Here is a 24,361-nt window from a genome sequence, read left to right as displayed (position 1 = left end):
GGGCCTAAACTGTATAGATCTGCTATCAGTGTGTGAGTATCACAGTAAGTGATTCAAATACAAATATCCAAAGTTTTCTATAGTTCTTTGGGATATGTTATAGTGCAGGTGATGGCAGTGCGCACTCGGGTGTGACAGCAGACACCCCCTGCCTCCTCCTCACTGTCCTCCGGGCCCTCTTGGATACCACAGAGTCCACCTGCATGCCCGGACACTGGGAGAACACCACCGTCAGAGAGCCCTGGCACGCTCCCCTGAACTGGCGGCCTATACAGCAGCTGAACAGCGGGTTGATGCAGGTGATGAGGCTGCAGAAGCACATCTCCAGGGTGAAGGCCAGGTCCGAGGCCCACCAGGAGGCTGGGTCGTCCGGGTAGACCGCCCTCATCACGATGGCGGCGTTGCGGCTCAGGTGGTAGGGCAGGTAGAAGAGGGCGAAGAGGACCAGCGTCGCGCTCAGGACGCGCCGCAGCCGCAGCCGCTGCCTGTTGTGCGGGTCGGTTCGGCTCGGCCTCCGCCGCAGCTCCCGGACGCTTCTCAGGCCGCAGTAGCAGATGAGGAGCAGCGGGAAAAGGAAGCAGAGGATGGAGCAGGCCAGGGAATACGGTAAGCTCTCCCTGGTGTCAGTCAGCAGGACGTACAGGGTGCACACGGTGCGGTTGGTCTCGGGGCACGTCTGGATGAGAGTCATGCAGGCCACCGGCACGCTGAGGAGCAGAGTGGCCGCCCACACCACCACGCACAGCAGGCACGTCTTCCTCCGGCCCAGCAGCACCAGAGAGCGCAGCGGGTGCACGATGGCCAGGTACCGGTCCACACTCACGCACGTGACGAAGAAGATGCTGAGGTAGAAGTAGTTGTGGTAGAGCATCCTCACGGCCACGCACAACGGCAGCCCCAGCCTCCAGCGCAGCCGGTCCACGTGGTAGTGGACGAGGAGGGGCAGGGCCAGCAGCCACGAGGTGTCGGCCAGGGTCAGGTTGAAGAGGAACACGGTGCTGCGGGTCCAGCGGCGCAGGCGGTGGAAGAAGATCCAGAGGGAGAGCAGGTTGAGGGGCAGACCGAGGACCAGCACCACCAGGAAGAAGGACGGCATCACTGTGAGCTGGACCAGCGGTGAACCCTGATGTGGGTCCAGGTCACAGAAGGCTCTCTCTGGAGGCTGGAGATTCACCATCACAGAGGTTCAGCTTGGAGTTTTCACATGCAGTGTTAGTTCAAGTTTGTCTAATCCAACACCTCATTTAGTTGTAAACCAATATGGACACGAAAGGGGGAAATTATATTTCCCCTAATAGAAGAACACATAAGCTTTCAATCATCTTCATATTTAGCCACAAAACTCTGTAAGAAGCTGTTCTAGCTGTTCCATAAATCTCTTAATGTCCCGATAACATGTTTCAAATCCGGCCCGACCCTCTCCGACCTACCTGGACCTGAGTGTTTCCCATGTCTTTGTAACTGTGCTGAGAGAAACAACCCTGCCAACATATTTTGGTGTCGAGCACGCCCACCTGTGTGAACAAACACCCAATAGTTATCAGTGTTTTTTCCAGGCCATCTGTTCTGGTGACAGCAACTTTCATGTTTTCGGCAAGCAGGCCCACATTCAAACATCTCCCACAACTGCTCAAGTTCAACAGGTACTTTATTTTGGAGAATAGCCTTTTTTTGCATTACACATTTGTGAATATGAACATTACAAAAATGTCGGAACTAAATGGATGAAAATATGAAACTTTCAGCATAAAGTAAACAGGTTCACCCTTTTCATGTATGTTAACAGTATAAAATCAAATGTTATCAAAGCATAACAAGGATACAGACATTAGGAAAAAAAGTTAAAGAAATAAAATAAAGAGAACAAGGTTGTTGGATTTATTAAGGCATCAACAGGCATAGATCAGCAAGAAAAACTAGAACAGACCAATTTTGCTGGAGTGGTCACACCTGCAAAAAGGGTTTAGTTGCCTGAGTTTAAAGCAGTTTTACATTAACATTAACTTAAAATACTTCAGTTCTACTCTTCACTTGCATGTATGCATTCAAATGTGAATCCTTACAAAACGCTACATTTTATCTTTGTTTAACCCCAATAACAATGCTCAGAACAAGAAACTCCTTACTACAGTAAAACTCTTTGTAAATAAACAAAGACCATCGCACACTTCTAGTTTGAAACACTGATTATCATTATGTGGTGGAAGGACAACAAACAGATTGACATGTTTATGTCTTGGTAGTGAGCTTTTATTAAGTGCTTTGTGCAAAATAAAAAAAAAATGTGTGTATCTTTCCTTCACCACAAAGACACAGCTGAGGAAACCGGGAGGCTGATGTGCTTTGTGTAATGAAGCACACATAGTTGAGTAGGCGGGGGCTGCAGGCTTTCATTAGCTCTAACGTGTTGGTAAACAGAGGCACATTAAAAAGGGATCTCTTCACCCTCTCAGGGCTTTTTGCTTCTCATCTCCAGGAACAAGTCTCACTGTCAACAGTCGACAGCTGCTGCAGCTGCTCAACAACTGGCCATCTCAGGACAAAAATCTTGCCTGTACTCACAGTAATAACAGCAGTACACGTTTCTCTTCATAAAAACCTACTTCACAAGTCGGTTTTCGACCTGGAGCAAGTGTTGGGCTGTAACAAGGTCAGAGCAGGATTCTTTTAAAGCCACTAGGGTGAGGAAAATCATTTGGTAAAAGTGTGTTACTTCTGTGTCATGACCACAATAATGTCAAATAAACAATACTCACATTTGTGACAATAAAAAAAAAAAAAGTCCAGCATTAACTTTTAGTACATGACACTGGAACCCTTCATATCACCGTACATACAAACAAACAAATATTCAAAAATTGAAAATAAGCAAAATCAGTTTCCAAATAATATTGATAGTCTACTGGCAGATATATAAAAACAGTGGTTGTGTTATATAAAGGCATCCAGTCTTTGGTTAAGTATGGTGGCAATTAAATAAGTAGTCTTTTCGACACAAGATCTGAATGATCCTCATCACTATAATTACAAAAATGAGTGAAAAAAGCCATAAATATAAGACAGCATTTAAATTTTAAGTCAACATGCATGGAGATGTGGTCATTGTGTGCACTTCACAATCAGCAGCATGGCTGTGAATGATGGAAACCTCTATAGCTGTTCGATAACGGTCTGTGTGTGTACTGCACAAACAACACAAGCACTGCGGTAAAGAGATGTATCATAATACATAAGCAGGTCAATCTACACATCACCATGTCATCCCATCTTGTCCAGCTGATCCAGAAGCAGCTCGCTGGGCTAGAGACACTCTGACAGCACCTCATGCTTGGATAAAGATGGATAGATCATGGGCTCGCAGCTACAGTCATTGCTACAGTTGTTGTGGCTGAGTTGCTTCTTCAGCTTCTCCACCTCGTAGTTGTGGAGATATTCCTGGACCAGGTAGCGCTCTCTCTTCACTCGAGCCCTCACGTCAGAGGGAACATCTGGGATCATCCAGGCCACGAAGAACTTCACCATGAACACGACATGCTGCAGAAGAATAGAGTACAATGGGTTCATGTTGGAAGAATTACTTGAAGAGCTGAAGAAGAAATTCTGTGAGGAGTTAGACTTTGTATTATAAAAGAGAAACATTGTTCTTTCTTCACTATCTACAGCTCAAGGGAAGAATCTGAAGGTCGGTCCATGAGGTCACTAAGTGTTGGTGGAATTACCTCCATGATGATAATGAAAGCAAGCTTGGCAGCCAAAATATGCCAGAACTGCATGGTGTGGGAGTACTCCTTCTCGTGGCCCGAAGGGTAGCGGAAATCACGATACCTTCGAACAAAGAAAAATTGTTTTATGATTGCTGTAGCCTTATTTGATTCAAGATTGTTTAAAGTCATTTTTCAGTCCACTATGCAAAAGAGAATGAAATAGTATTTATGCTACTACTATGAGTAAAGCACTTCTATACTTGACACTGCAATTGGCAAGTACATTTTGTTAGAAATACTTTCTGCATTTGTAACTCAACTTAACAAACAAACACACACACTCACCTGCAGGAGGTGATGGAGCTGTTGAACCAAGCAGGGTTCTCCCCTTCCTCAGGGCTGTTGGCCAGTGGGAACGCAGATATATTGAAAGACGACAGGCTGTTGTTTATGTAGCCTTTCATATTCATCTCACCATCTGGGTGATAGGCATACATGTACACGAGCCGAGGGATCATATCAGAGGTGAAGGCCACGATGAACGCCTATGGAGCAAGGGAAAGATGGTGTGAGGACAAAACCACAGATACAACTGGGCAGATAAGGAGCAGTCACAGACAGTCCAGTACTAACATTTGTGACAACGGAGAGGACGGCGATCCCGCTGAGGATTTCCTCCCAGGCCCCGATGCTGTGGGCCTTGGATGCCACTGGGCGTCTGTACTGAGTGGTCAGCTTCCAGGCATCCACTCTTACTTCAATGATGTTGTTGATCAGTGCCAGCAGCGGGGCCAGGGGGAAGGAGGCGACGAAAAGCGTGATGAAACCAAACTGGATCACTGGGACAAAGTGAGGAGAGGTTAGTGAGACGCAGTATGATGGAAACAGCACCATCTGTTGTATCTCAGAGGACACTGCATCTATTTATCCACTTACCGACCTAGCTACGGATAAATATTCTTACTGAATGTATACTTTATTAAAGTATTGAAGTTGGATATCTGTACTTGAGAATTTGAATTGACTTAAATGGTGACTTGGAGTTTATGCAGTTGGTCTTGGCTGCACCCTAAGTTTCAGGTATGTCTTCCTCTGTGTAGTGGATTGGTGTTGTAATGAATGTTTACCCATTTCCAGGTACTCGTCGAAAAGACCCAGCTGTCCAAAGCACTGCAGATCGTTGTCCTGCTCCCAGCGGCTGTAAAGACTCTCTGGGTGTTTCCGTGCCTTCCTGCTGCCCCACCAGTTCATCAGCCACCTGAAGGAAACAGTGGGGTTGAGGGAGAGCTTCAAATGGAGCCACAACACAGCTAAATAGAAAGAGATGATTGTGGCACATTCAGATGGAATACTCACGGGACCAGAGCCTCTTGGATGTTGCCCCACACCTGTTTACCAGTCATCACTATCACCAGCTGGGTGGTCAGCTCAATAAGACAACCACCGGGGTCACACTAAATTCACATGTGGAGATAGAAAATAAACCAAAATGAACTTACATTCTTTACCTAAGCTGAGTTATTGATGCTAATCTTGCCGTATTGTGTACCTCTTCATTCCTCAGTTTGCTCCACTCGCCAAACATGTAGACGTATTCTCCAGGATAGCCGACAAACTTGCCCTTGAAGAAGGCCACGTAGAAGCAGGAGGAGTAGTAGTTGACGAACTGGAAGAGGAACATCTTCACCGTCAACTTGTTCTCATACTCCAGGTGTGTCTTTGGAATTTCTGTCACATAGTAAAAGGTAGCAAAAGATAGATTTTAAATACATAAAATAAATAATAACAACTTCTGCCAAGGAGGTTATGTATTTGTCTGCATTTATGTTTGTTAGTTAGCAGGAATACGTAGAACCATGACTCAGTAAACACATTTAATTTTGTTTGAATCCTTATCATCTTTTTTTTCCTCTTTCTCTAACATTGCGACATTCTGTGATTTACAACATGCTTGCTTACTTCTCAAAAAATAATTATGTATATTATTTAAAAGCATGTTACTGGACTGATATGTTTGAATGTGTGGAATTCGCATCAAAATGAAAGGCTGGATTAAGGGATTTTCAATTTGGTTTTGATAAGGGAATTGTTGAGCCTACTTACAAGACTGTGATAATATGCACTGAAGTGTGGACAGATGAAGACACGGAAATGTAACTGTCTTGTTTACATCCTCTCACTCTGGCCCTCACCCATATCTGTGATCCAAATAGCCACCTTCTCATACATGAGGTTGAGGATCATGATGATGACAAAGTTGATGCAGGAGGCGGTGACAGAGGTGGCCAGCTGTGGCGTGATGTAGGGGCCGACCACATGCAGCTGGGTGGTGGGGTTGTCCTTCATGATGCTGGCGAAGGCGGCGTACACTGCCAGGCGGTACGCTATTACGCCAATGATGCAGGCAATGATCAACGAAATCTTCCGGACAGAGACAACAGTGGCAACATGAAAGACAACTGCATGGCACAGCAAGGCACGAGACAAAAGGTACAGTGAGAACACCACAGCAAATCACAAACAGATACAGGTGAGTTACAGCCAACGGAAAATGTTAGAAGACAGGCTTGAGTTGTGCACAAATGCCCCATGAAAACCCAGCTACCATAAGCTAGCAACTAGGACACAATTTAATGTTTTTTTTACGTAAGCAAGGATAATAGTTGTAAATTCAACTAATATGCATAAAAGTTTGGTCTTCAATGTGTCTTAGTTGTAAGAGTTAAATCATTTTGACATAATTGCTATAGCTAATAGTAAACGCATGCATACATATAGACAATTGTGCTCATCTCAGCTTTTACATTATTTACAAGAGCTACATTTTAAAGAGGTTTTACGCAAACTGGCTCTGGTCACATGATACTGGTCATTGCATAGACTGTATGGATGGACGACACGTCTCCACTTCCTCCTTTTGTGCAAAAATGAAGCTACAATCCCCCTCGGTGCCACCATCTTACTCTTCTGACACCATTTGGAGCCAGAGTCTACGCAGTAGTGATCATGGTGTAGAGCCACAGTATCGAGCTGCCACAGATACACACGTTCGTCAAATAGTGAGTCTCAGCTGTCAATCATGAATTTTCATGATGTTTCCATAGCATCAAATAACGAATTAAAACGAAACTTAATGACCCCTAAGAAACTATTACTGAGTTTACTGAGCCAGATTGTTTTTTTTCCATGTCCCACCCACTAACATGGTTGAGACATGGTTCATGACCCATACTGTAGCCAACCACCAAGGGGCGATAAAGATGATTTTTTTACTTCTCTATGGGAAAGATGTCACGATGTCCATCTTTACATACAGTCTATGGTTCCATGTGATGATGATGAACACTATGATGGGGAAAGGTAAGTGACACAGGGAGGAAGAACAGATGGAAGATAGTTGAAAGCAGTGGTAATTAATGAAGAACCAAAGATACTATGCTCACCCAGAAAATGACAGTGGCTCCAGATAGACATAAGCGTGCACACTTGCTTGTTATGGGTAAGTATGGCTCCATTTCCTACATCATAACCAAGCAAAGCATGGACAGAGAAGTCAGTAACCATTTGTTATATCCTGAAAAGACCCCTCCAGGCCAAGTCCCTTTAATTACCCCTACCCACAGATAAGGAGAATCCCAATGAGAGTTTTTTACATGTAGGAATTTAGGCGTGAGTCCAATTATTTCATCGAACAGACTCCTGCTGAAGTCAAGCTCTTGCAAAAACCTCTTTCAAGACACCGATCCACCAGACAAACAGGAATTCAGCAAAGAGAAGGAAGTTCGTGCCTCCAAGTCTTTCCAGAAATGTCGGTTAACCACACAAAATACATCAAACCAACACTTCTCCCTTACCAACATTGGCATTCCACATTAAGTGCCACCCTTACCCAGAGGATCACGGTGGCCCAGCACAGAAATAAGTTGGCCAATAGATCTGTAGCAGTCCTGCTAAGAACCAACTCTGATTCCTAAAGACGGTTGGAATGTGGTCACAACATATTAAAGCACCCTGTTGCTGTTGCAATTCAAGTCTGTGCCTACTACTGTCACTATTTACAACTAATTACAGAACTAATGTTCTTGATTAGAAAAATCTCTATTCAAACCTGCTTTTTAGTAAAGGCACAGGCCTAATGAATGACTGCAACCCAATCTGTAGAGCCTGTATTGAATAAATACAACACATGCTGTATCGTGTAATCGTTCTTAGTCCTTACAAACAGTTAGCTGTCTGGTAAAGCCTTGTGGGAGCTACAAAGAAGTAGAGCTGCACATTAGAAAAGTATCATACAGGATATTAGTATTTCATGAGCACTCAAACACCTGAGTGATGTGGTTCAGCTTGCGTTTGGAGCACTTGGTCTCGTACTCTGGCCGGAGCTGCAGCTGCTGTTGCTCCTCCTCAAAGTCGACCAGATCCCACTCATACTCTAGACGAGCCTGCCGCCTCTTCCAGAGCTCCAGGAACAGCGTCACTGAAGAGACATTCAACCACACCAGGTGTATCAGGCTAACTTAACTTTTTAATCTCTATTAACATGTTTAAACACAAAGTCCTCAGTTTATAATATCATCAATACGAGCCTTGCGCAGAATGGTTTTCTCTAGCGTTTATGTTGTACGGGCCAATATGAAAATGTTTAATTCAAATAAATAAGAAATACGTGCATTTATGTTTACATTTGAATTAATACAAGTTCTGTATATTTGGTTGTAGTTGACTTCAGATTATTTATGGTTAATTTGTGAAATAGCAAGCCCCAATTATATTTCTTGGTCATAAAAGTTTTGATAAAAACATCTTAGGAATCATCGCCAATTTTCTTTGGCTGATATATATGGGTACCAGAATTATTCTCAATACTTTATATCTGTATCAGCACTCCCTAAAAATGTGTATCAGACCGGCTTTGATTAAATGTACTAGACAGTGATGTTGTTGAGGTTTTCAAGTATAATTGTTCAGTGCTTTGACCTCATTTAACTCTAATATATTACAGAAATGTCAGATCTTAAAAAATCAGCGAATGAAACCAAAGCTTAACGTAACAATTAATTAAAATCATTGAGTTAGCAAATGGGATTTGAGTAGTATAGTTCAACAAATGCCACTAGGTGGTGCACTGGGTCAGAAGATATAAAATACAAAGAGATAATATCTTTACTCACCCCATATCCCCATGAATATCGCAAAAAACACAGTTCCCACATTGTCAAATAGGTGTGATTGCTGAAAGAAGGGCATGTTTGACAAATGGTGAGATAATGAAATACTTGATTGACATTTAGTTGTTGCCATCCTTTAAATGTCACATATGTGGGTAGAACATGAATCCCAAACACAAGCAACTCAGGAGGAAAGTTAGGAATCTCACCCATGAGGAGTTACATGTTGAGTTGAGTTTCCAGAAGCCACATTTCTTGTCACACAGTGGGCACATGACGATCTTGCCTCCAATCTCCGCACTGCATATTTCTTTACTGTTGGGAGATGAGTACATTTTTTATTATCAAAAACATACAATAATATCTAATAATACGTTGACAAGACAGGCCAGTTCTCTTTGTAAAACTCACCTCCACTCATTGTCCTTGTAAGTGAGGACTCCGTAGACGAAACAAATCGTACCAACTATTGCAGCAAACAACAACATCTCAGTGTAGAAACCCAGCCAGGCAAAATAAATACCGATCTTCTCTCCGTAGTATTTCCTGTTGGAAAAGGAAAGACCAAATTGATTGTGAATTCCTTTGCTGTTCCACTAAAGTTGAGTTACTACACATCAGATATGACAATTTTGTTTTCAGATCTTGCCTGACAAGGTTGAGGGGTTGCTCCTTGAAGAAAAAGAGGAATCTGGCCCAGTGTTTGTACAGACTGTATCTCTCACTCTCGCAGTGAAGGTCCCTGGATTTTTTCCAGTATCTACACTGCATATACAGAAGAAAATAGTTCACATTCACATTTGTTGTATAAATCATCCTTTCATTACAACCTCACACACAGCTTTCACTAGGATATTACTGCTGGAATTCAAATAGTGAACATTCGATTGGTTCAGTGCCAGAAGTTCAGCAGAAGAGCCTCACATCGTGCAGGGGAAAGGCAGCAGTGTAGGTGCCATTGTTGAGTAGCCTCTTGATTCCCTTTTTGTCTTTATCTCCACATTCCTCCCTCAAGTATGAACAGCGAGACAGGATGTAGTAGACCTGAGCAGAGAGAGTGAAACAAATATAAAACTTGCAGTGCAAAAACAAAATCATGAAGTTGCCTCTGGGTTCCCCACAATTTTGAGATAATGGACCTTCAGTTCAATACAATAAACATGACCTGCTAAATTTGAAGGTAAGTCATCTTGATAACTATTTTCCAAAATGTTACTTCAGGCCTGCTTCAGCAGTATTTGCAGTATTCAGCTCTGAATGGAATATTTTATTTTCGAGATCACAACCAAGATAAGAAAGCCAAAGTATCCTTACGATCCTGTTGCGATTGGAAGGGGGGAAGAATGTCTCTTTGTCATCGATGAGGAAGAAGTCAGACTTGCTCTTGTCGAAAGGAGCGGTGAAGAAGTCCGGCTCAGGGTGCATGATGGTCTCGGGCAGACGGAACGGGGTGGACAGCCAGTTCATGGGCATCTCTGTGTTGTCTGGGATGTCGTTGACCTTGAACGGAACCTTGATCTTAAGCACGTCTGCGTAGGTGGCCAACACTTCCCATGGAGCGTGGATCTTCACAAAATAAGTCTTCCCATCTTCTGACTCCTGGTGATAATGACAGAAAAATGAATAAAGAGCTACTGGAAAAAGTAATATAGTAATAGGAGATAATTTATAGAGATCATGTTAAAGTCTTGAAACACACAGATATGTAATATGATATATGCATCCAGTATAAGTGGTGATCTATCTTGATAATCAAAATGAGAAACTTACTGATTTATCTTCTGTCTCCAGCTCCAGACCAACTTTGGCTAAATTGGCCTCATACACCCTCCTCCTCTCCTTGAAAGAAAAAACAGAATAGGTAAATATATTTATGAGCTGATTTCAGTTATATTTAGCTATTATAGAATTATGAGAATAAAATGTATTGTACAAGAAATTAAGTACACACAAACCTTACGCGTAACAGTGAGCAGCATATACAGTATTCAGATTATGAGCCATTCAGACATTATATGTACAACACTCAAATGAAATGTGTTATCAACTGAAAACAATCCATTTAAATTGATACAATTTATATTTCTAAACATAAAATTATATTACTTATAATGTGAGACGAGATGCATAATGTGAAGAGTGTACATCTGGATATGTGAAACCAATGTGTCAGCAGATTCTACAGCAGCAGCCATGGTAGTGAAAACTAGAGTTAGTGAGAGTTACTGTGTACATTGCCGAAAGTACAAAAGTTACCATTTGTCACTTACTGTTTAAGGTTAAATATTATCATGAAAAATATATATACAGAAATTGACCATATCATCACAGTACAAATTGACAGAGTGAACGCCTAACTGGGAGGATTTACTGCCAAGTTTTACAGCACACTGATAAAACACAGGAAGTGGCCTCCTATTTGGCCTTCCTCTAACAGTGGAAAAAATAAGAAGAGTCCTCCCTGACAAGGCCAGGGGTCTAAGTGTTGACTCGCTGACGAGGCTGTGACACACTGCCTCATACAGGAGGAGTGGTAACATCCACATGTGAAGGCTAACAGCTCAGTAGACACTAAAAGTATTTCAGTGCCCCACGGCTGATAGCAACTGGCCACAGAACAACATGTGACCAAACACAGAATGGAAAAAGTTGATTTACCAAAGAAGAAAATAAGCTTGTGACTCTTTGTCAATGTAGCAGTAACCTTAGAAAAGTCCTTCCCAGGATCAGGTTTGGAAACTCAGAGAAACAGTTTATCTAGTTTTATCAGTGTTGTGGTATTTAGAGTATGCCAGTGACTCACACTGTGAGGGTTAGGGTTAGGATTTAACATTCACTGCTCGTTTGTGCCACATTTTAAGATTTCAAGATGTTTAGTTTGTACAACAATTATTAATATTCTCTTTCATTCTGCTAGGTTGGAAATAAAACAACAACAAATCAAACATAAATACATAAAAAACATAAAGATAACATAGAGAAATAAAAATGTACCTCTCATTCGTTTCTTACCTGTTTTCTCTCGCCAGCTTTGTCGTCCACATAGGACAAGACAAAGTCAATCCTTCGCAGCCCATCACGGAAGAACACAGAGTCTTTACTCTGTTGTTGTTTGTCAATCTGTAAAAATACATCGAACAAACATTGAATACTGTTCAAAATATAAAGCGGCACTGTATCAGCACAACAAGTCCGGGGTGCATTCATAGCAGCCAAAGAGTATGTCAGTGGTTCACAGCAAAACCCAAAGAACAAGGCCTCCACACCACATCACACTCACATGTCATACTTTCACTCCAAACACTAGTGTGCTAAAGGGTTTTATGTTGCTCATGTCTCCCTACTAGGTTTTACCGAACAAGATTATGACAAACTTTTAAAGAAACTGATGTTGTATCTCAGAATGAATGAAAAGATTTCCAGAATACTAAAAGCTTTGATCTCAGGTCATCTCTCTACAACTCAAACACATCCTTAGGGTATATGTCATGGTAAAGGATTTGTGGAGGTCCACAAATACATTTAAAAAAAAAAACATTCTCAATCTCTACACAATAGAGACAGGCAGTAGCCACATTGGGCAAAAGGTTCCAATATTTACGTTTTCTGTAAATCCTGGGATCCATAGCGGTGAAACAACCTTTTGTTGGTGGCTTAAGAAATTCCAAGCATATGTATCAGCTAATGCTAACAGCTACATGGTTGGAAGGAGTGGACTGCAGAAAAATGCTTTACGGCAGGAGGGGAAGGCATGACTGTCAGTGCTGCTTCAGCTGTTCAGAAAGCTAAAAATAACCACATAGACCTGTCATCACACCACATCACTACAGTACAGTGACATACCTACACAGGGCCGCTGTTTATTCAGAGAATGCAGACATTAAGCACAGCAACCAACCACATTTAGAGCTTCTGCACTTCTGGCACAGATTGCCTTGTTGGTCGGTCTAATGTTCGGGGGGCAGGGAGGAAAGGAAAAGCACTTTACCTCCATTATCCTCTCCATTTATGGTTAGGATGCATCAGAGAAAAAAGGCCGGATGCCTGGGCAAAATTGCCTCTCTCCGGGAATCAGAGTCCTCCGCTGAAAGCTCTGTTTCTCTCACTCTCATTCCACTGATCCCAAGATCAGAGGAGCTCCAGTCCGGGCCCCTCTCCTCCCACAACAAGCCCTTACTTGCTCAGACATTCACAGAATAAGGAGGGAGGGGAACAGACAGGAGGAAGGAGTACAGAGGAGAAAGAGAGCAGACTACTAGAGATGATGTCAGCATTGTGGCAGCATAGCTGCTGCCAGCTGCTGATGCATTTAGTTAATGTAATAAGAGGAAGAGAGGAAGAGAGGGATCCAGGAAGAGAGGGAGATGACCATGACATGCACCAAAATAAAAGTCACAGTACACATTCAATTAATTATTCCCATAAACCCTGTTTCCTCCATATTTGTGAATGGGATATGAGAAAAATACCTGATTGGCACCGTGCAGATTCAAGATGGCAGCGTTCTGGATATTTTTGAGTAACTATGCCTGAAACAGGTTTTTCCCAAAAATCTGAAAAACCACAGCTAAAAGGCCAGATGACCACGTTAAGAAATCTGCTCTGGTAAGATGAGATCCTATAATAACTGGTGCATTATCTCCCCAGTCTGACTTGACTGTTTAAAAGGTACTGTTTAAACTATCTGAAGCCTCAACCACAATCTTATTCAAAGTTTAAATGTGACACTATCAATGGAAAATGTATGTAAAGAGTCTGAGCCACATTACACAAATGATCCTGAACAGCAGCAGTGCAGCTGGATCTGCACACTGCTTCCTACTCAACTCAAACAAGGAATTATGTCCCAGGGATCAACCTTTTTATGTCTTTCTCTTTCCAAATTATGTGTCCTGATGACTGGTCTGCATAACCTCTCAGTGGTGATTGGACCATGTTGACCATGGCAGATTGGCTGCTTTCTTTAACTGGGACGTCGCTGCAGAAACTCTCTAATTTGCTGTAATTACAGATCAGCCATATGGAATCAGTGCATCTGCTGGGACCTGCCTCTTCTCAGTAAAGCTGGAAGAGGCCACAGAGCTCTATACATTTACCCTCTAACCCACAACTACTGGGTGTTCAGACATGCAAGTAATGTCTTAAATAAGGAGGGTAAATTTAGAACATGGTGTAACATACGGTGGCTGTCGAAGGCAGGGAGGAGGTACCACTCCTAACCCTAACTTTCAGGGCATTTACTTTTGTAGGGGGGGATTTAAACATGATTTTAACATAATTTTCCTAAAGCTGGTAATATTTGGTTAGATTTTCAATAATTTACAGCTAAATTGCCTGATAATATATTACTTTAATGTGTTTTCTTCTGAGACAACTCTCGTGTCTAGTTTCAGTTTTATAATCCTCTTAGTTTCAAATGCAGCCTAATACAAAAATCACAAAGTTGCATTGGTTATATTTGTTCAGCAACATCTTTTTTTTCATTTAATCACTCTGTTATGTCTTTACTGAATCAATGCAATCCTCAAATTCGCCCTTAACAGAGAGAAGTGCTTTCTGCAGAGCTAAAAATGAAAACTGGACACTCCTATCCTGATCTTTGCAGAAAATTATACCTGGTTCAGCAACACTCTCTTTAAATACATATTATTGAGAAGCTACATGCAGCTGAAAGTTTGTGATCTGTAAGGAAAATTAAGACGTACACTCCCATGTCTTTTGGGAGGAGGACAAACCAGTCAGCTTGATCACAGAGACAATTTATAGACGTGCAGCTGCGTCTCCTCCAAAACTCCTTGAAGGGATCTTTGACTGAGCTTTCACGTAGCTTTAGGTTGAGGGAGTCTCATTACTTCAGGAGCTGGTTGCAGGAAGATTAGCTATTTGAAAAGGGTATGGACTTTTCATTAAAACGGTTACGCACCGTTAAAGCAAGACCACATTAGAGATGAAAAAGGAGAAGGGTACAGCACAGTATGTGGTTTGCCACAGCACAGTTCAGTCCTGTCATGAGCTCAGGGCTGCGTCTTGATTACAGTATAGACTTTATACAGTGTACCCGAACGGACACACACATACATAAATGCACACACAAAAAGAGCAAAACTTAAAATACAGTACACGGTGCATGTGCATGTTTGTGTGTGTACACGTGTGAGCGTACTACTGTAATTAGACTATAACACAACCAGGCTGTTGCTTTCTCTTCAGTGAAGCAGACGATTATCGTAGGTGAGATCACAGCAGGTGAAAAGAGCTTTTCCACTTTTAATGAACTCTCATGATGCATCAACGCACATTACAGCTCATGCCGACATGTTTCCATTACTCTGCAGAAAACAACATGCTCCCCAGTAGCCACCACTATGAGCTCTCTACCAAGATATGTGTATTGATTTCAACTCTTATGTCCAAGCTTTGTTTTCCGCATCCTGCTGGAGAAACACAACGCTGAGCAGACGTTCTCCAAAAAGCAGATAAAGTCAGGCAGACAGACATATGCACAAAGTTGCATCACATCACAAGCCTGTTTTACCATGCCATACCCTTGAACGAAACTTCAGGAAAAGAGCCCGCTTTCTCGAGAGCTGTGGAAAAACCGAGTGGAGAATGAGCAAAATCCTAACAACACAACAATATCAACAGCATACAGCTAAAACTGAAGCAGCAACCTCACACGGGGGGAATCAAAATGTCTGACACGCCACACTAGCATTGTGTTTAGACATCCTGACATAATACGCTCAAACAGTCCACCCTCTGAAAACAAGTTAATGTCCCAATCAGGTCCTTGCTCAGCTACAGTTTTGAGCTCGGAGATGACGTGAGACGACACAAACACACACACTAACACACCGACACAGCAGCAGCATGCATCTGGGACCTTGACTGGCGTCTTACCCCGGTCAAAGCATTGATTCGCTCTAAGGTCTGAGCCTCAAGCTGTGGATTGTCGCTGTGGTCAGAGGAGGCCAGGGAGGCCAGGCTGGTGCTGAGAGACTCACAGGTCTCTACACACACATCAGGCGTTACAAAAGACTTCAAGAGTAGAGTGAAAGAGGGAGAACAGACAGGAGCATCAGGGTTATCTCTGACTCTCTCGTGACATTTACATATGTGTGTCTTGGGGGTGTCTTATAATCCAAAGAAGGGAAGGATTTATATGTTTGCATGTATGTAAGTGCAGGTTGTAAATCATTATCTGGAAAAACAAAAAACGGATGTTATCTCAAACCGGGGGAAATTAAAGGTTCAGTGTGTAGAATTTAGTGACACCTAGTGGTGAAGTTGTATGTTGCAGCTGATTACCCCTCACCTCACCCTCCCCTTCCAAACATGAAAGAGAAGGTGTGGCTGCCATCAGTTGTCATAAAAACTCAAAAGGTGTTTAGTTTGTACAGTTTGGACACGCTAAAAAATATGGCTTCCTCCATTGAGAGGACCCACTCCCGATGTAGATATAAAGTATTTTTATACAAACGGCCCATTCTAGGTTAAAGAAAAAAAAAATTCTTTAACAATTTAGAAGGGTCATGTTGTAATATGTTTTATTCAATTACTGCCAATAGATCCCTTTCCCCTGAATCTTACACACTCAAATTTTTTAAATTCTACTAAGATCTATACGCAAACCTGTCTTGTTTTAGTGGGTGGGTTCATAAAAGGAAAACAGTGTGATTATTTAACTCTCAAGAGGGGATAAGAAAATCTTGATAAAGCTTTTCACTTGTACACAATGAACTTCCTGCTACCACTCCTACAGGAGGTAAGGTGGAAGTGAAGATAGGACACAGCCAAACAGAAATCGTTTGTGCATCCGTATTGGAAAGCTAAAATTAACATACAGTATAGGAAGCACTTGTCTTAACATATTCAAATGGCTGATATATGTTCAATTGAGGCACAGGATGTTATGAAGGTGCTGAAAGAATGTCAACGTGTGGTGAGTTTGTTGTTTACCGCTGACTGTCCCTGCTGGAAAGATCCTGTGCTGGACGAGGCATGTTGGCTGTAGCCATTTATATCATCTGCAAGACAGTAACACACAAAACACAACTTTAAAAATCGAATTACCGATGATAGTTATAAGACCATTCTCTCAACTCACAAAAATAAGAATAGCAAATAGCCTAGTGAATCTCAAAACAGGCAAGTTGGTGCGATGTAAGTTTCAGGCCAATGAGCAGCTGCCTGGGGTTGGTGAGGAGCCCTGACAGCCAATGTTGTGGTCTATATTTGTACAGCATTTTGTGGCAGTGCTGCCACAGCCCAGACAACATGACTCACAAAATCCCTGTGAGAGAATACACACAGACTGCACTGCACTGACGCAGGAAATGAGACTGAGAAGTCGGTTTAGCTCCCTTGAAAGTGAAAGCTCTCACTGTGGTAAAACGTGGATTCAAACACTATAAAGTTCTACATTTGCCTCAGTCCAAATCAATTATTACCTTCCAGTGCAGAATCTGATAAAAGAAGATTTGCATGAACAAATGTCATCGCAGTGGAAATTGCTATAGAATTACACTCTGTTGGCAACACTAGCACTAACAAAATAAAGCAAAGGCTGGTTAAAGTCTGAGTGTGTTTTAAAATAGAAATGCAGCAATCCTAATTGATGGTCTCACTGATGTTATATTTAGTTTGGACTCAACACAGAGAATGTGCTTAACCAGACCTGAAACAAGCATTCAAACCTTGTAATATGTAAACCTTTTCTGTCTCTATGTTATTACAGACCAAGTCAACAAAGAAGCACTTGTTCAAAACTACAAAAGAATTAAATTGAATATAAACCTATGATGCAAATGTGTCTCCTACAAGCTTTTTTGTTCTTATTGTTTTTTTTTACTGAACTTAAACTTTACCTAAAAGACTCTTGAAAATGTATTTTAAATGTAACGACTCAATTAAAAATGTAAATATTCTGAATCCACCCCCTTTAGCAAACCCACTCAAAAATGTAATTGGTCTTTACTTAGCCCATACCTCACCATCCTACCAAGTTTCAATACAATTAGTTCAGTAGTTTTTTGCATAATACGGCTAAAATACAGACAAACACCGATGAAAACATAACATTTTTGGTAATTAGCTGGTAGCTAATTTAGTACAAAGCACATTTTCTCTGTATTTGAGGATATAATATCCCATTATATATATTCCCAATATATTACTTTATTTGTTCATCATACCTATATACCTGTGAAAGTCCAATGTCTGGTGATTAAATTGACAGATAATAAAGATGTCATTTTAATTTAGAACATAAAATAAAACAGCATACATGCTTATTGTTAGATAGACTTTCTGAGTTGTGGCAGCACTCAGAGGAAACTGTTGAGTCATGAACAGTCAGTTTGATATAGTACAGTTAAAAGCAGATTTAAACATAAAGCTGAAATATACCCCCCCCCCCCCTTCACCCTGGACTTTTACAGCAACGATAAAGACAACTTCATCTTTCATTTTCCTTAAAAATCAGCTATGAGACTGACTTTGTTTTGCACTGCTCTGATTTGTTCCTGCCTACATTTCTTTCAAAACACATGTGAATGCCTCTCAAACAGTTGAGCATATTCTTGCACAGTTGGACACAGTGTTGTTGCTAACCCAGTATTAGCCACTCGGCGATGCCAGGAGTCTTTTTTTCCCACCTAACAAAGTAGCCTCCACAGTTAGGGCATTGTTCCAGAGAGAGCAGCTGATCACAGTGGAAATGCCACAAGGCGGCTGCAGTCTCTTTTTTTTTGCATTACCACAGCAACCCAACAGACCAAGAGAGCAAACCTCACAGACATCTGTTATTTACATAAAGAATGTTATTTTTACAGTTCAGCTACACTGATAGCGCTGCATAACAAAAACAGAGATATGATGTCCAGGCTGCTACTATTCTTTTGCATGCATGCGGCAGTGTTACATTTTGTACACATTTATTTACTCTCACTGTTACCACCACCTCATTTAAGGGGGCAGAGGAAATTCAGTCGCCTCTTCAAGCATTTTCTATATCAGCACAGCAGGATGAGTTGGTCTGATTTCCTCTGACAGGAAGCAATCAGCCATCTCTCATGTTTACAGTGGTGAGTTTCAGGTGCACACATTCACATACATGTACACCTGCTTCCACAGGCCAGTTCACATATAAAAGACATGTTTGATATAGATTCAATGTTTATTTTCAGTAAGGGTGAGCTGGGATGCAACAACAAGTAACAAACCATGCCGGTCTGAATGTGTGTGGTCAGACCAACCTGTAAAAGGTTTAACAAAACGGAGAAGAGAGAAAAGATTATTAGAGAACTTGAGCTGCCCCCATGCTTTGACTTTAGTTTCAGATTATATGTCCTGAGTGTGTCTGGAAATATAACAGTAAGAGTAGGACATTTTGAGGTTTATATATTTGCATCCTGCAAGTGCATGTTAGCTATTACTGGTTTGACTAAATCTTACTCATACAATAGGAATAATGCATATTTCTAATCAGGCATGGGAGCTATAAGGCTGTTTTCATTCAGCAGTCAGCATCAGGATGCCTCTATACTAAAATAACTGGGATTTGGAGTATTAGTGTGATTCAGTGTTTTGGAACTGTGAGTGGGATGAATGGAAAACACGATGGTTCCACTGTTACCTCAACATAAACACACAAGGGCAAGAGTAACTTTTGATCCTATAATAATCACTCACACTTCACAGTCTCAGCTAAACTTCTATCGTGCAGTTCTCTCCAAGCTGCAGATGAAACCCTACACTTTTATATCGATTCAGCATGATAAGAGTCACTGCAGAGCATCCAGGGTGATTCACCCTCCATTCAGCCGCACACCATACAAGGCTAAAAACTAAGCAGTTGTTTAGACATTCAAATCCAGCCAGGAGCCGAGGGAGAGGCAGAGGCAGAGGCAGAGAGAGGGACTCAGGGTTTGTGCTGGTGAATGTAATGGCTGCCTGTAATGACACAGTATTTCCAGTGAGCAGGCCAGCTGTCGGAGGGCTGTCTGGCCATAAGTCACTGCTGCCCTCCACGAAAAAAGAAGGACGTGGGTGTTTCAGAGGAAAAGTGCAGGGTGGGGAGTTAGAAAAAAATTATGAACGGCTGAGAATATGTTAATAAAATGAATTTAAAAAATCACGGTGTGAGGGTAAAGTTGTTACAGGCTCAGTGAAGTCAAGCCAAACTCAATAACAGCAACATAAATGTGATTTCAAATGCCCTATTTATCTTAGCTGGTGACTGAAGGTTACTGTTATGTTGTTGTTGTTAGAATGTCTCACTTCATGTATTGTGTCTGTAGAATATTCCTATAGAATAACGATTGTAGTTTTAGTGAGATATTTACCTGATATTAATTCAAGTTTTTCTCAAGACCATGTGGTAAAACCAAACTCGGTATATTAGTAATTAAATAACCAGTATTTCCCCAGCTTCTTAACACATGTATACATCCTAAATATTATATTCATATTTCACACTAGCACTTTAAGGTTTGAGGATTTGGCCACTCACCGTTGAAAGAGTCCGTGGGGCTCATCTCAATCAGGTTGTCTCCTCCTGCTCTTCCCGTTATTCGATTCATTTTTAAATCTCTGGTGGAGACAAAGTCTGTCCGCTCGTCTTCATCCACACAGTGAAACAAAATCCCCAGCGGGACGACGCGTGGTCTACAGAGAACCTGTCCACTGTCGTGTTTCCTCGGCTGTGTCCCCTGCTCGCTCGGTCTGTGTCAGGGCTCCTCTGACGGGCTGAGGCTCCTTCACCCGGCGGCTGCATCACATCCCGAGGGGAGGGGCTCTGCACAACGGCGCGCTGAGCCGGGACTCGAACCCAGCACACGTGTCCGCTGCTTGTTACGAGGAGCGGTGTCACTAATGGACAGACGTATGACGTCAGCTAACAGAGGCTAACGTTAGCGCAAAAGTAGAGTTTGGAGGTTAACTTAGCTTTTCCACGGACTTTCACCGAATAAAGACGAGTTCGTGTTTTTCCACCCGACGCTTCCACTCACGAACAAGCGGAACACGCGGTCACGTGATTTAAAGTTGTTTTCTGAATAGCTTTGCTCCTGAAGATAGTGTTGCCATGGTCACCACGGATTTAAGGCTTACAGAAATGTGCTCTGATCTAATCATCCAATCAGAGACGAGCATTCTCCAGACCCTGGTTTCACGAAGTTGGTGAAATTGTCTTAATGTCAGATGCAATTTAATAGTGTAGAAGTGTAGTTTATTCAACTGATATCAATATATACTCAAATATAAATGCCAAAAGTACAGCATGTTCATATTTATATACATATACATAAATATGTTATGCCAAAAGTATGTTTTATATTCATAAATATATTAAACGTATTTCTAATCATCTGCTCTGATGAATACAAACTAGAGTCTGAATTAATATACTATACCAGAATGTACTATATAGAATTATTATATTTAGTGATTTATTCATACTTTTTTTATGGAATTTAGGACTAGATGATGGCGAATGTCCCTCTTTCATTTGAAGGTCTTCTGCACGATTGAAGTTACTAACAGTAGATGTTAGCAGGTGTTAGCGGCTTCCAGCGGATGTTAGGGCCGTAACCTCAGTTGTGCACCTCAGGCCGACACAGGCCGAACCTGAGGGTACGATGAGGCTCAAGCTAAATCTGAATGGCTACTGGCTTGTATGGCAGCACAATGAAAACCATGTTTTACCATCTCTGTGCCTTTTAAAACTAAACACTGTCCCATTTTACAACACAGGACAAGACGGAGAATATGAACGTTCTACCACACTAATTAAACCCTGCTGCCAGTTGATGTTAGTGAATGTTAGTGACCAACAGCAGATGTTAGCGACATGTCTTCAGTTGTGTACCATAGCTTCATCAGGTGCCTTTTATTCACAAGACAGCCTCTCCTAAGGCAGGCCCACCACAGGTTGATCAGACCTGGGTGCAAGTCCCTTGCATCATGGGACCCAGTTGGGATCTATCCTGATCCAGAGCCATCGTTCTGCAGTGTGAGATGTTTCTTTTACGGTCTTGTACAAGGCTTGTCTGTGGATCCCCAGATCTTTGAGCAACCTGGGATGTTGCAACCTGAAAACCCAAATGAAAACCCAAATGTCCCTATTAATGGACCTAAAGCATGAGCCCACAGATTATAATCACTTTATTAATGGTGCCTTGACGGACTTAAAACACTTAGTGATCAAAGCCAGTGTATGTATTAATATATGAATGTGATAACATTAAAGAACACAGAGGGTTTGGGTGCCTTCAGTCCTGATGCTCTGTCACTGCGTTCCCTTATGCAAGTAATTTATATATTTATATATTCAATTTGTTTGGTCAACTGCCCAGAGTGAGAGCTTCCAGGAACCCCCATACAACTAACCACAGGAGCCTTTTATCTCGTGCCTCTCCAGAATGGTTTTATGTAATCCTGCAAGAAACTTTTTCCAACCTGATGAATGTTTGACAATTTAAGAAAAACATATTTCCCGTCATACTTGGAGATCAGTGACTAATTTATGCTCTGTAGTAAATCAAATAAAAACAATAGAGATTAAGCTCTTTGCTGAGGAACCCTCTCAAGGAAACCAACTGTGTGACTGTGCTGTGTCTCTCAGTAATCTTGGTTTTAAAGATCAATGTTTTACTTTGTTCAAGCCAACTTGTTACTTTCAGTGTCGTTCATTCACACATCTGTACGCCTGTTCCTCCATGACATGGAGTCTCCTAACAGAAGCTTTTCCCTGCTCCTCCCAACCACCTCCTCTACTCTGTACTTCCATGGCAGCAGTGGCCCCCTTTGTCGCCCTTCATGTGGTTTACACAGTCCTGCACTGGTGTAATTATGCTGTCCTCCTCTGTGGGGTGTGGCCATGTCCAGAAATACAGGCGCTTATTTTCGTGACCACTTTTTCGTCAGTCTCATATCGCCTCTTCTCCCTGACATGTGGGTCTTCCTGGGTGTGCACGCCTTTCCAGGGTTCCTCTGGCTAATGGTAGGAATCATGTTTAATAACAGGGCAGGGTGGGCCACCCGCTTGACATGTTAGTTAGAGAAAGGATGAGTAACAGAAATAGATCTGCAATGGGTTTCACATGTTAGTTATTCTTTATATAAATCTAATCACAAGCTCACAGAAGAAGAAAGTATCGGCCTAATGAATAGAGATGTCTCGTACAGCAAGTGTCAGTATCACTGAGAGGTGTAGAAGTATGAGTTAGAAATCAGATACAGTACAAGTAGCCTACATTAAGAATAAAGCTCTAAAGGAATTTTGTATTGATTTTTAATTGATTGAGCATGTTTTCTGGTCAGTTTTGGTGCTTAGCAACCTGAGTATAGTGACAGACAGTATTTCTAATAAGTACAATTAGTCATGCCTCTTCTTGACAGTAGAACGGAAGGAAGTAAAATAGCTGAATGTGCATTTATATAAAACTATGTGTAACACCAACACCAAACGTTTATAATAATGTTTTTATGTTGAATTGTTCACTAAAGACTAATTAAGATTAAGAATAAGATGCATTTATTAGTCCCAAACACATGCACAGGCACACTCATGCAGGTAGGGAAATGTAACCTCTGCTTTTAACCCATCTGGTGCAGAACACACAGAGCAGTGAGCAACCATGTATGGCGCTCGGGGAGCAGATGTTGGGGGAGTAAGGTGCCTTGCTCAGGGGCACTAGACAGGGTAGGGAGAATCCTCTTGGATTTTTGGACAGATCAATCCAGGTTCGTCTTTTTGTTGTTTCTCCGTGGAGTCGAACCAGAGACCTTTTCTGCCCATAGTCCAAGTTTCTGCCACTAGTCCACAGCCATCCCATCCCATCAATTATCAATGCTCAATGACCACATTTTGTGGTTAAGTGAAAGTTTTTGATGTCACATATTTTTCATGATCTATTCAATAGAAACATTTTAGTTTTTATAAAAACTTAAAAATATAATTGATCATGCCGAATGTCAAATGTATTCTAGAAACTCCTTGACAGTCAACCACATTAGCTTATCACCTCGACTGTGTCATAGGATTCCATAATTATTATTTTAACAAAACCTAATTGGAAATATTTGTTCCAATAATAGCATTAAATACTTATGCACTTAATAACCAGATATGTAGTAAAAATGTATAATTAAAAAAAATCATTGCACTTTGAGGTGGACTGTAGCTTCATCACCATGGATTTACTTTAAGACTGTAATCTGATTCACTAATGACCTCATGACCACCCCCCCTCAAACACACACACATACACACAGATATATTAGCATTCCCATGTTCCCATTACCTAAACACGATTCTAACCTGAAGGCTCAAACAGGTTTTTGATTTGAAGTTGTAAGGATCAGCCACACAGTCTCCAGTTCCCTCAAATGACCTCACCCCAGAGGCTTTGGTCAAACTGCAGGCAGAACTGATTTGTTTCTCAAAGCAGATCTCTCTGACTGACCGTCTCCGCTGTTATTTGCAAG

The 24,361-nt window shown here is 41.7% G+C and overlaps 2 protein-coding genes across 3 annotated transcripts; both read right to left on the bottom strand.

The window, feature by feature from the left end:
- Positions 1 to 97: 97 nt before the first annotated feature.
- On the bottom strand, positions 98 to 1,177 carry LOC128444134 (succinate receptor 1-like). Its single transcript, XM_053426440.1, has one exon. The coding sequence runs from the start codon at positions 1,175 to 1,177 to the stop codon at positions 98 to 100; it is 1,080 nt and encodes a 359-aa protein (XP_053282415.1).
- A 453-nt stretch (positions 1,178 to 1,630) lies between these two features.
- Positions 1,631 to 20,630, bottom strand: ano5a (anoctamin 5a). Of its 2 annotated transcripts, XM_053426961.1 has the most exons (22): positions 20,385 to 20,630; positions 16,832 to 16,899; positions 15,773 to 15,910; positions 15,418 to 15,459; positions 11,885 to 11,992; positions 10,643 to 10,711; positions 10,187 to 10,471; positions 9,797 to 9,916; positions 9,522 to 9,637; positions 9,284 to 9,418; positions 9,082 to 9,187; positions 8,876 to 8,936; positions 8,030 to 8,181; positions 7,148 to 7,222; positions 5,897 to 6,125; positions 5,254 to 5,432; positions 5,061 to 5,158; positions 4,832 to 4,962; positions 4,338 to 4,543; positions 4,050 to 4,249; positions 3,720 to 3,825; positions 1,631 to 3,534 (listed from the first exon to the last, which is right to left on the bottom strand). In XM_053426961.1, the coding sequence occupies exons 1-22, from the start codon at positions 20,452 to 20,454 to the stop codon at positions 3,301 to 3,303; spliced, it is 2,928 nt and encodes a 975-aa protein (XP_053282936.1). In that variant the 5' UTR covers positions 20,455 to 20,630; the 3' UTR covers positions 1,631 to 3,300. The 2 variants fall into 2 exon arrangements, with proteins under 2 accessions (XP_053282936.1, XP_053282938.1); XM_053426963.1 differs by lacking the exons at positions 15,418 to 15,459; positions 15,773 to 15,910.
- Positions 20,631 to 24,361: the final 3,731 nt, after the last annotated feature.

Source organism: Pleuronectes platessa, chromosome 7 (assembly GCF_947347685.1).
Source record: "Pleuronectes platessa chromosome 7, fPlePla1.1, whole genome shotgun sequence".
Taxonomy (NCBI): Eukaryota; Metazoa; Chordata; class Actinopteri; order Pleuronectiformes; family Pleuronectidae; genus Pleuronectes; species Pleuronectes platessa.
Note: the sequence above shows the minus strand (reverse complement) of the source record. Positions and strands in the feature narration are given on the sequence as shown.

What these genes read in the sequence shown, in the direction of transcription:
- ano5a (XM_053426961.1), bottom strand. Translation starts at nt 20,454, where the DNA reads ATGAATCGAATAACGGGAAGAGCAGGAGGAGACAACCTGATTGAGATG. An exon ending in TATTTGGATCACAGATATGG is followed by an intron (nt 5,433 to 5,896) that starts GTGAGGGCCAGA and finishes ACTATGTGACAG; the next exon opens with AAATTCCAAAGACACACCTG. An exon ending in TCCTCTCCGTTGTCACAAAT is followed by an intron (nt 4,250 to 4,337) that starts GTTAGTACTGGA and finishes CTTGCTCCATAG; the next exon opens with GCGTTCATCGTGGCCTTCAC.
- LOC128444134 (XM_053426440.1), bottom strand. Translation starts at nt 1,177, where the DNA reads ATGGTGAATCTCCAGCCTCCAGAGAGAGCCTTCTGTGACCTGGACCCA.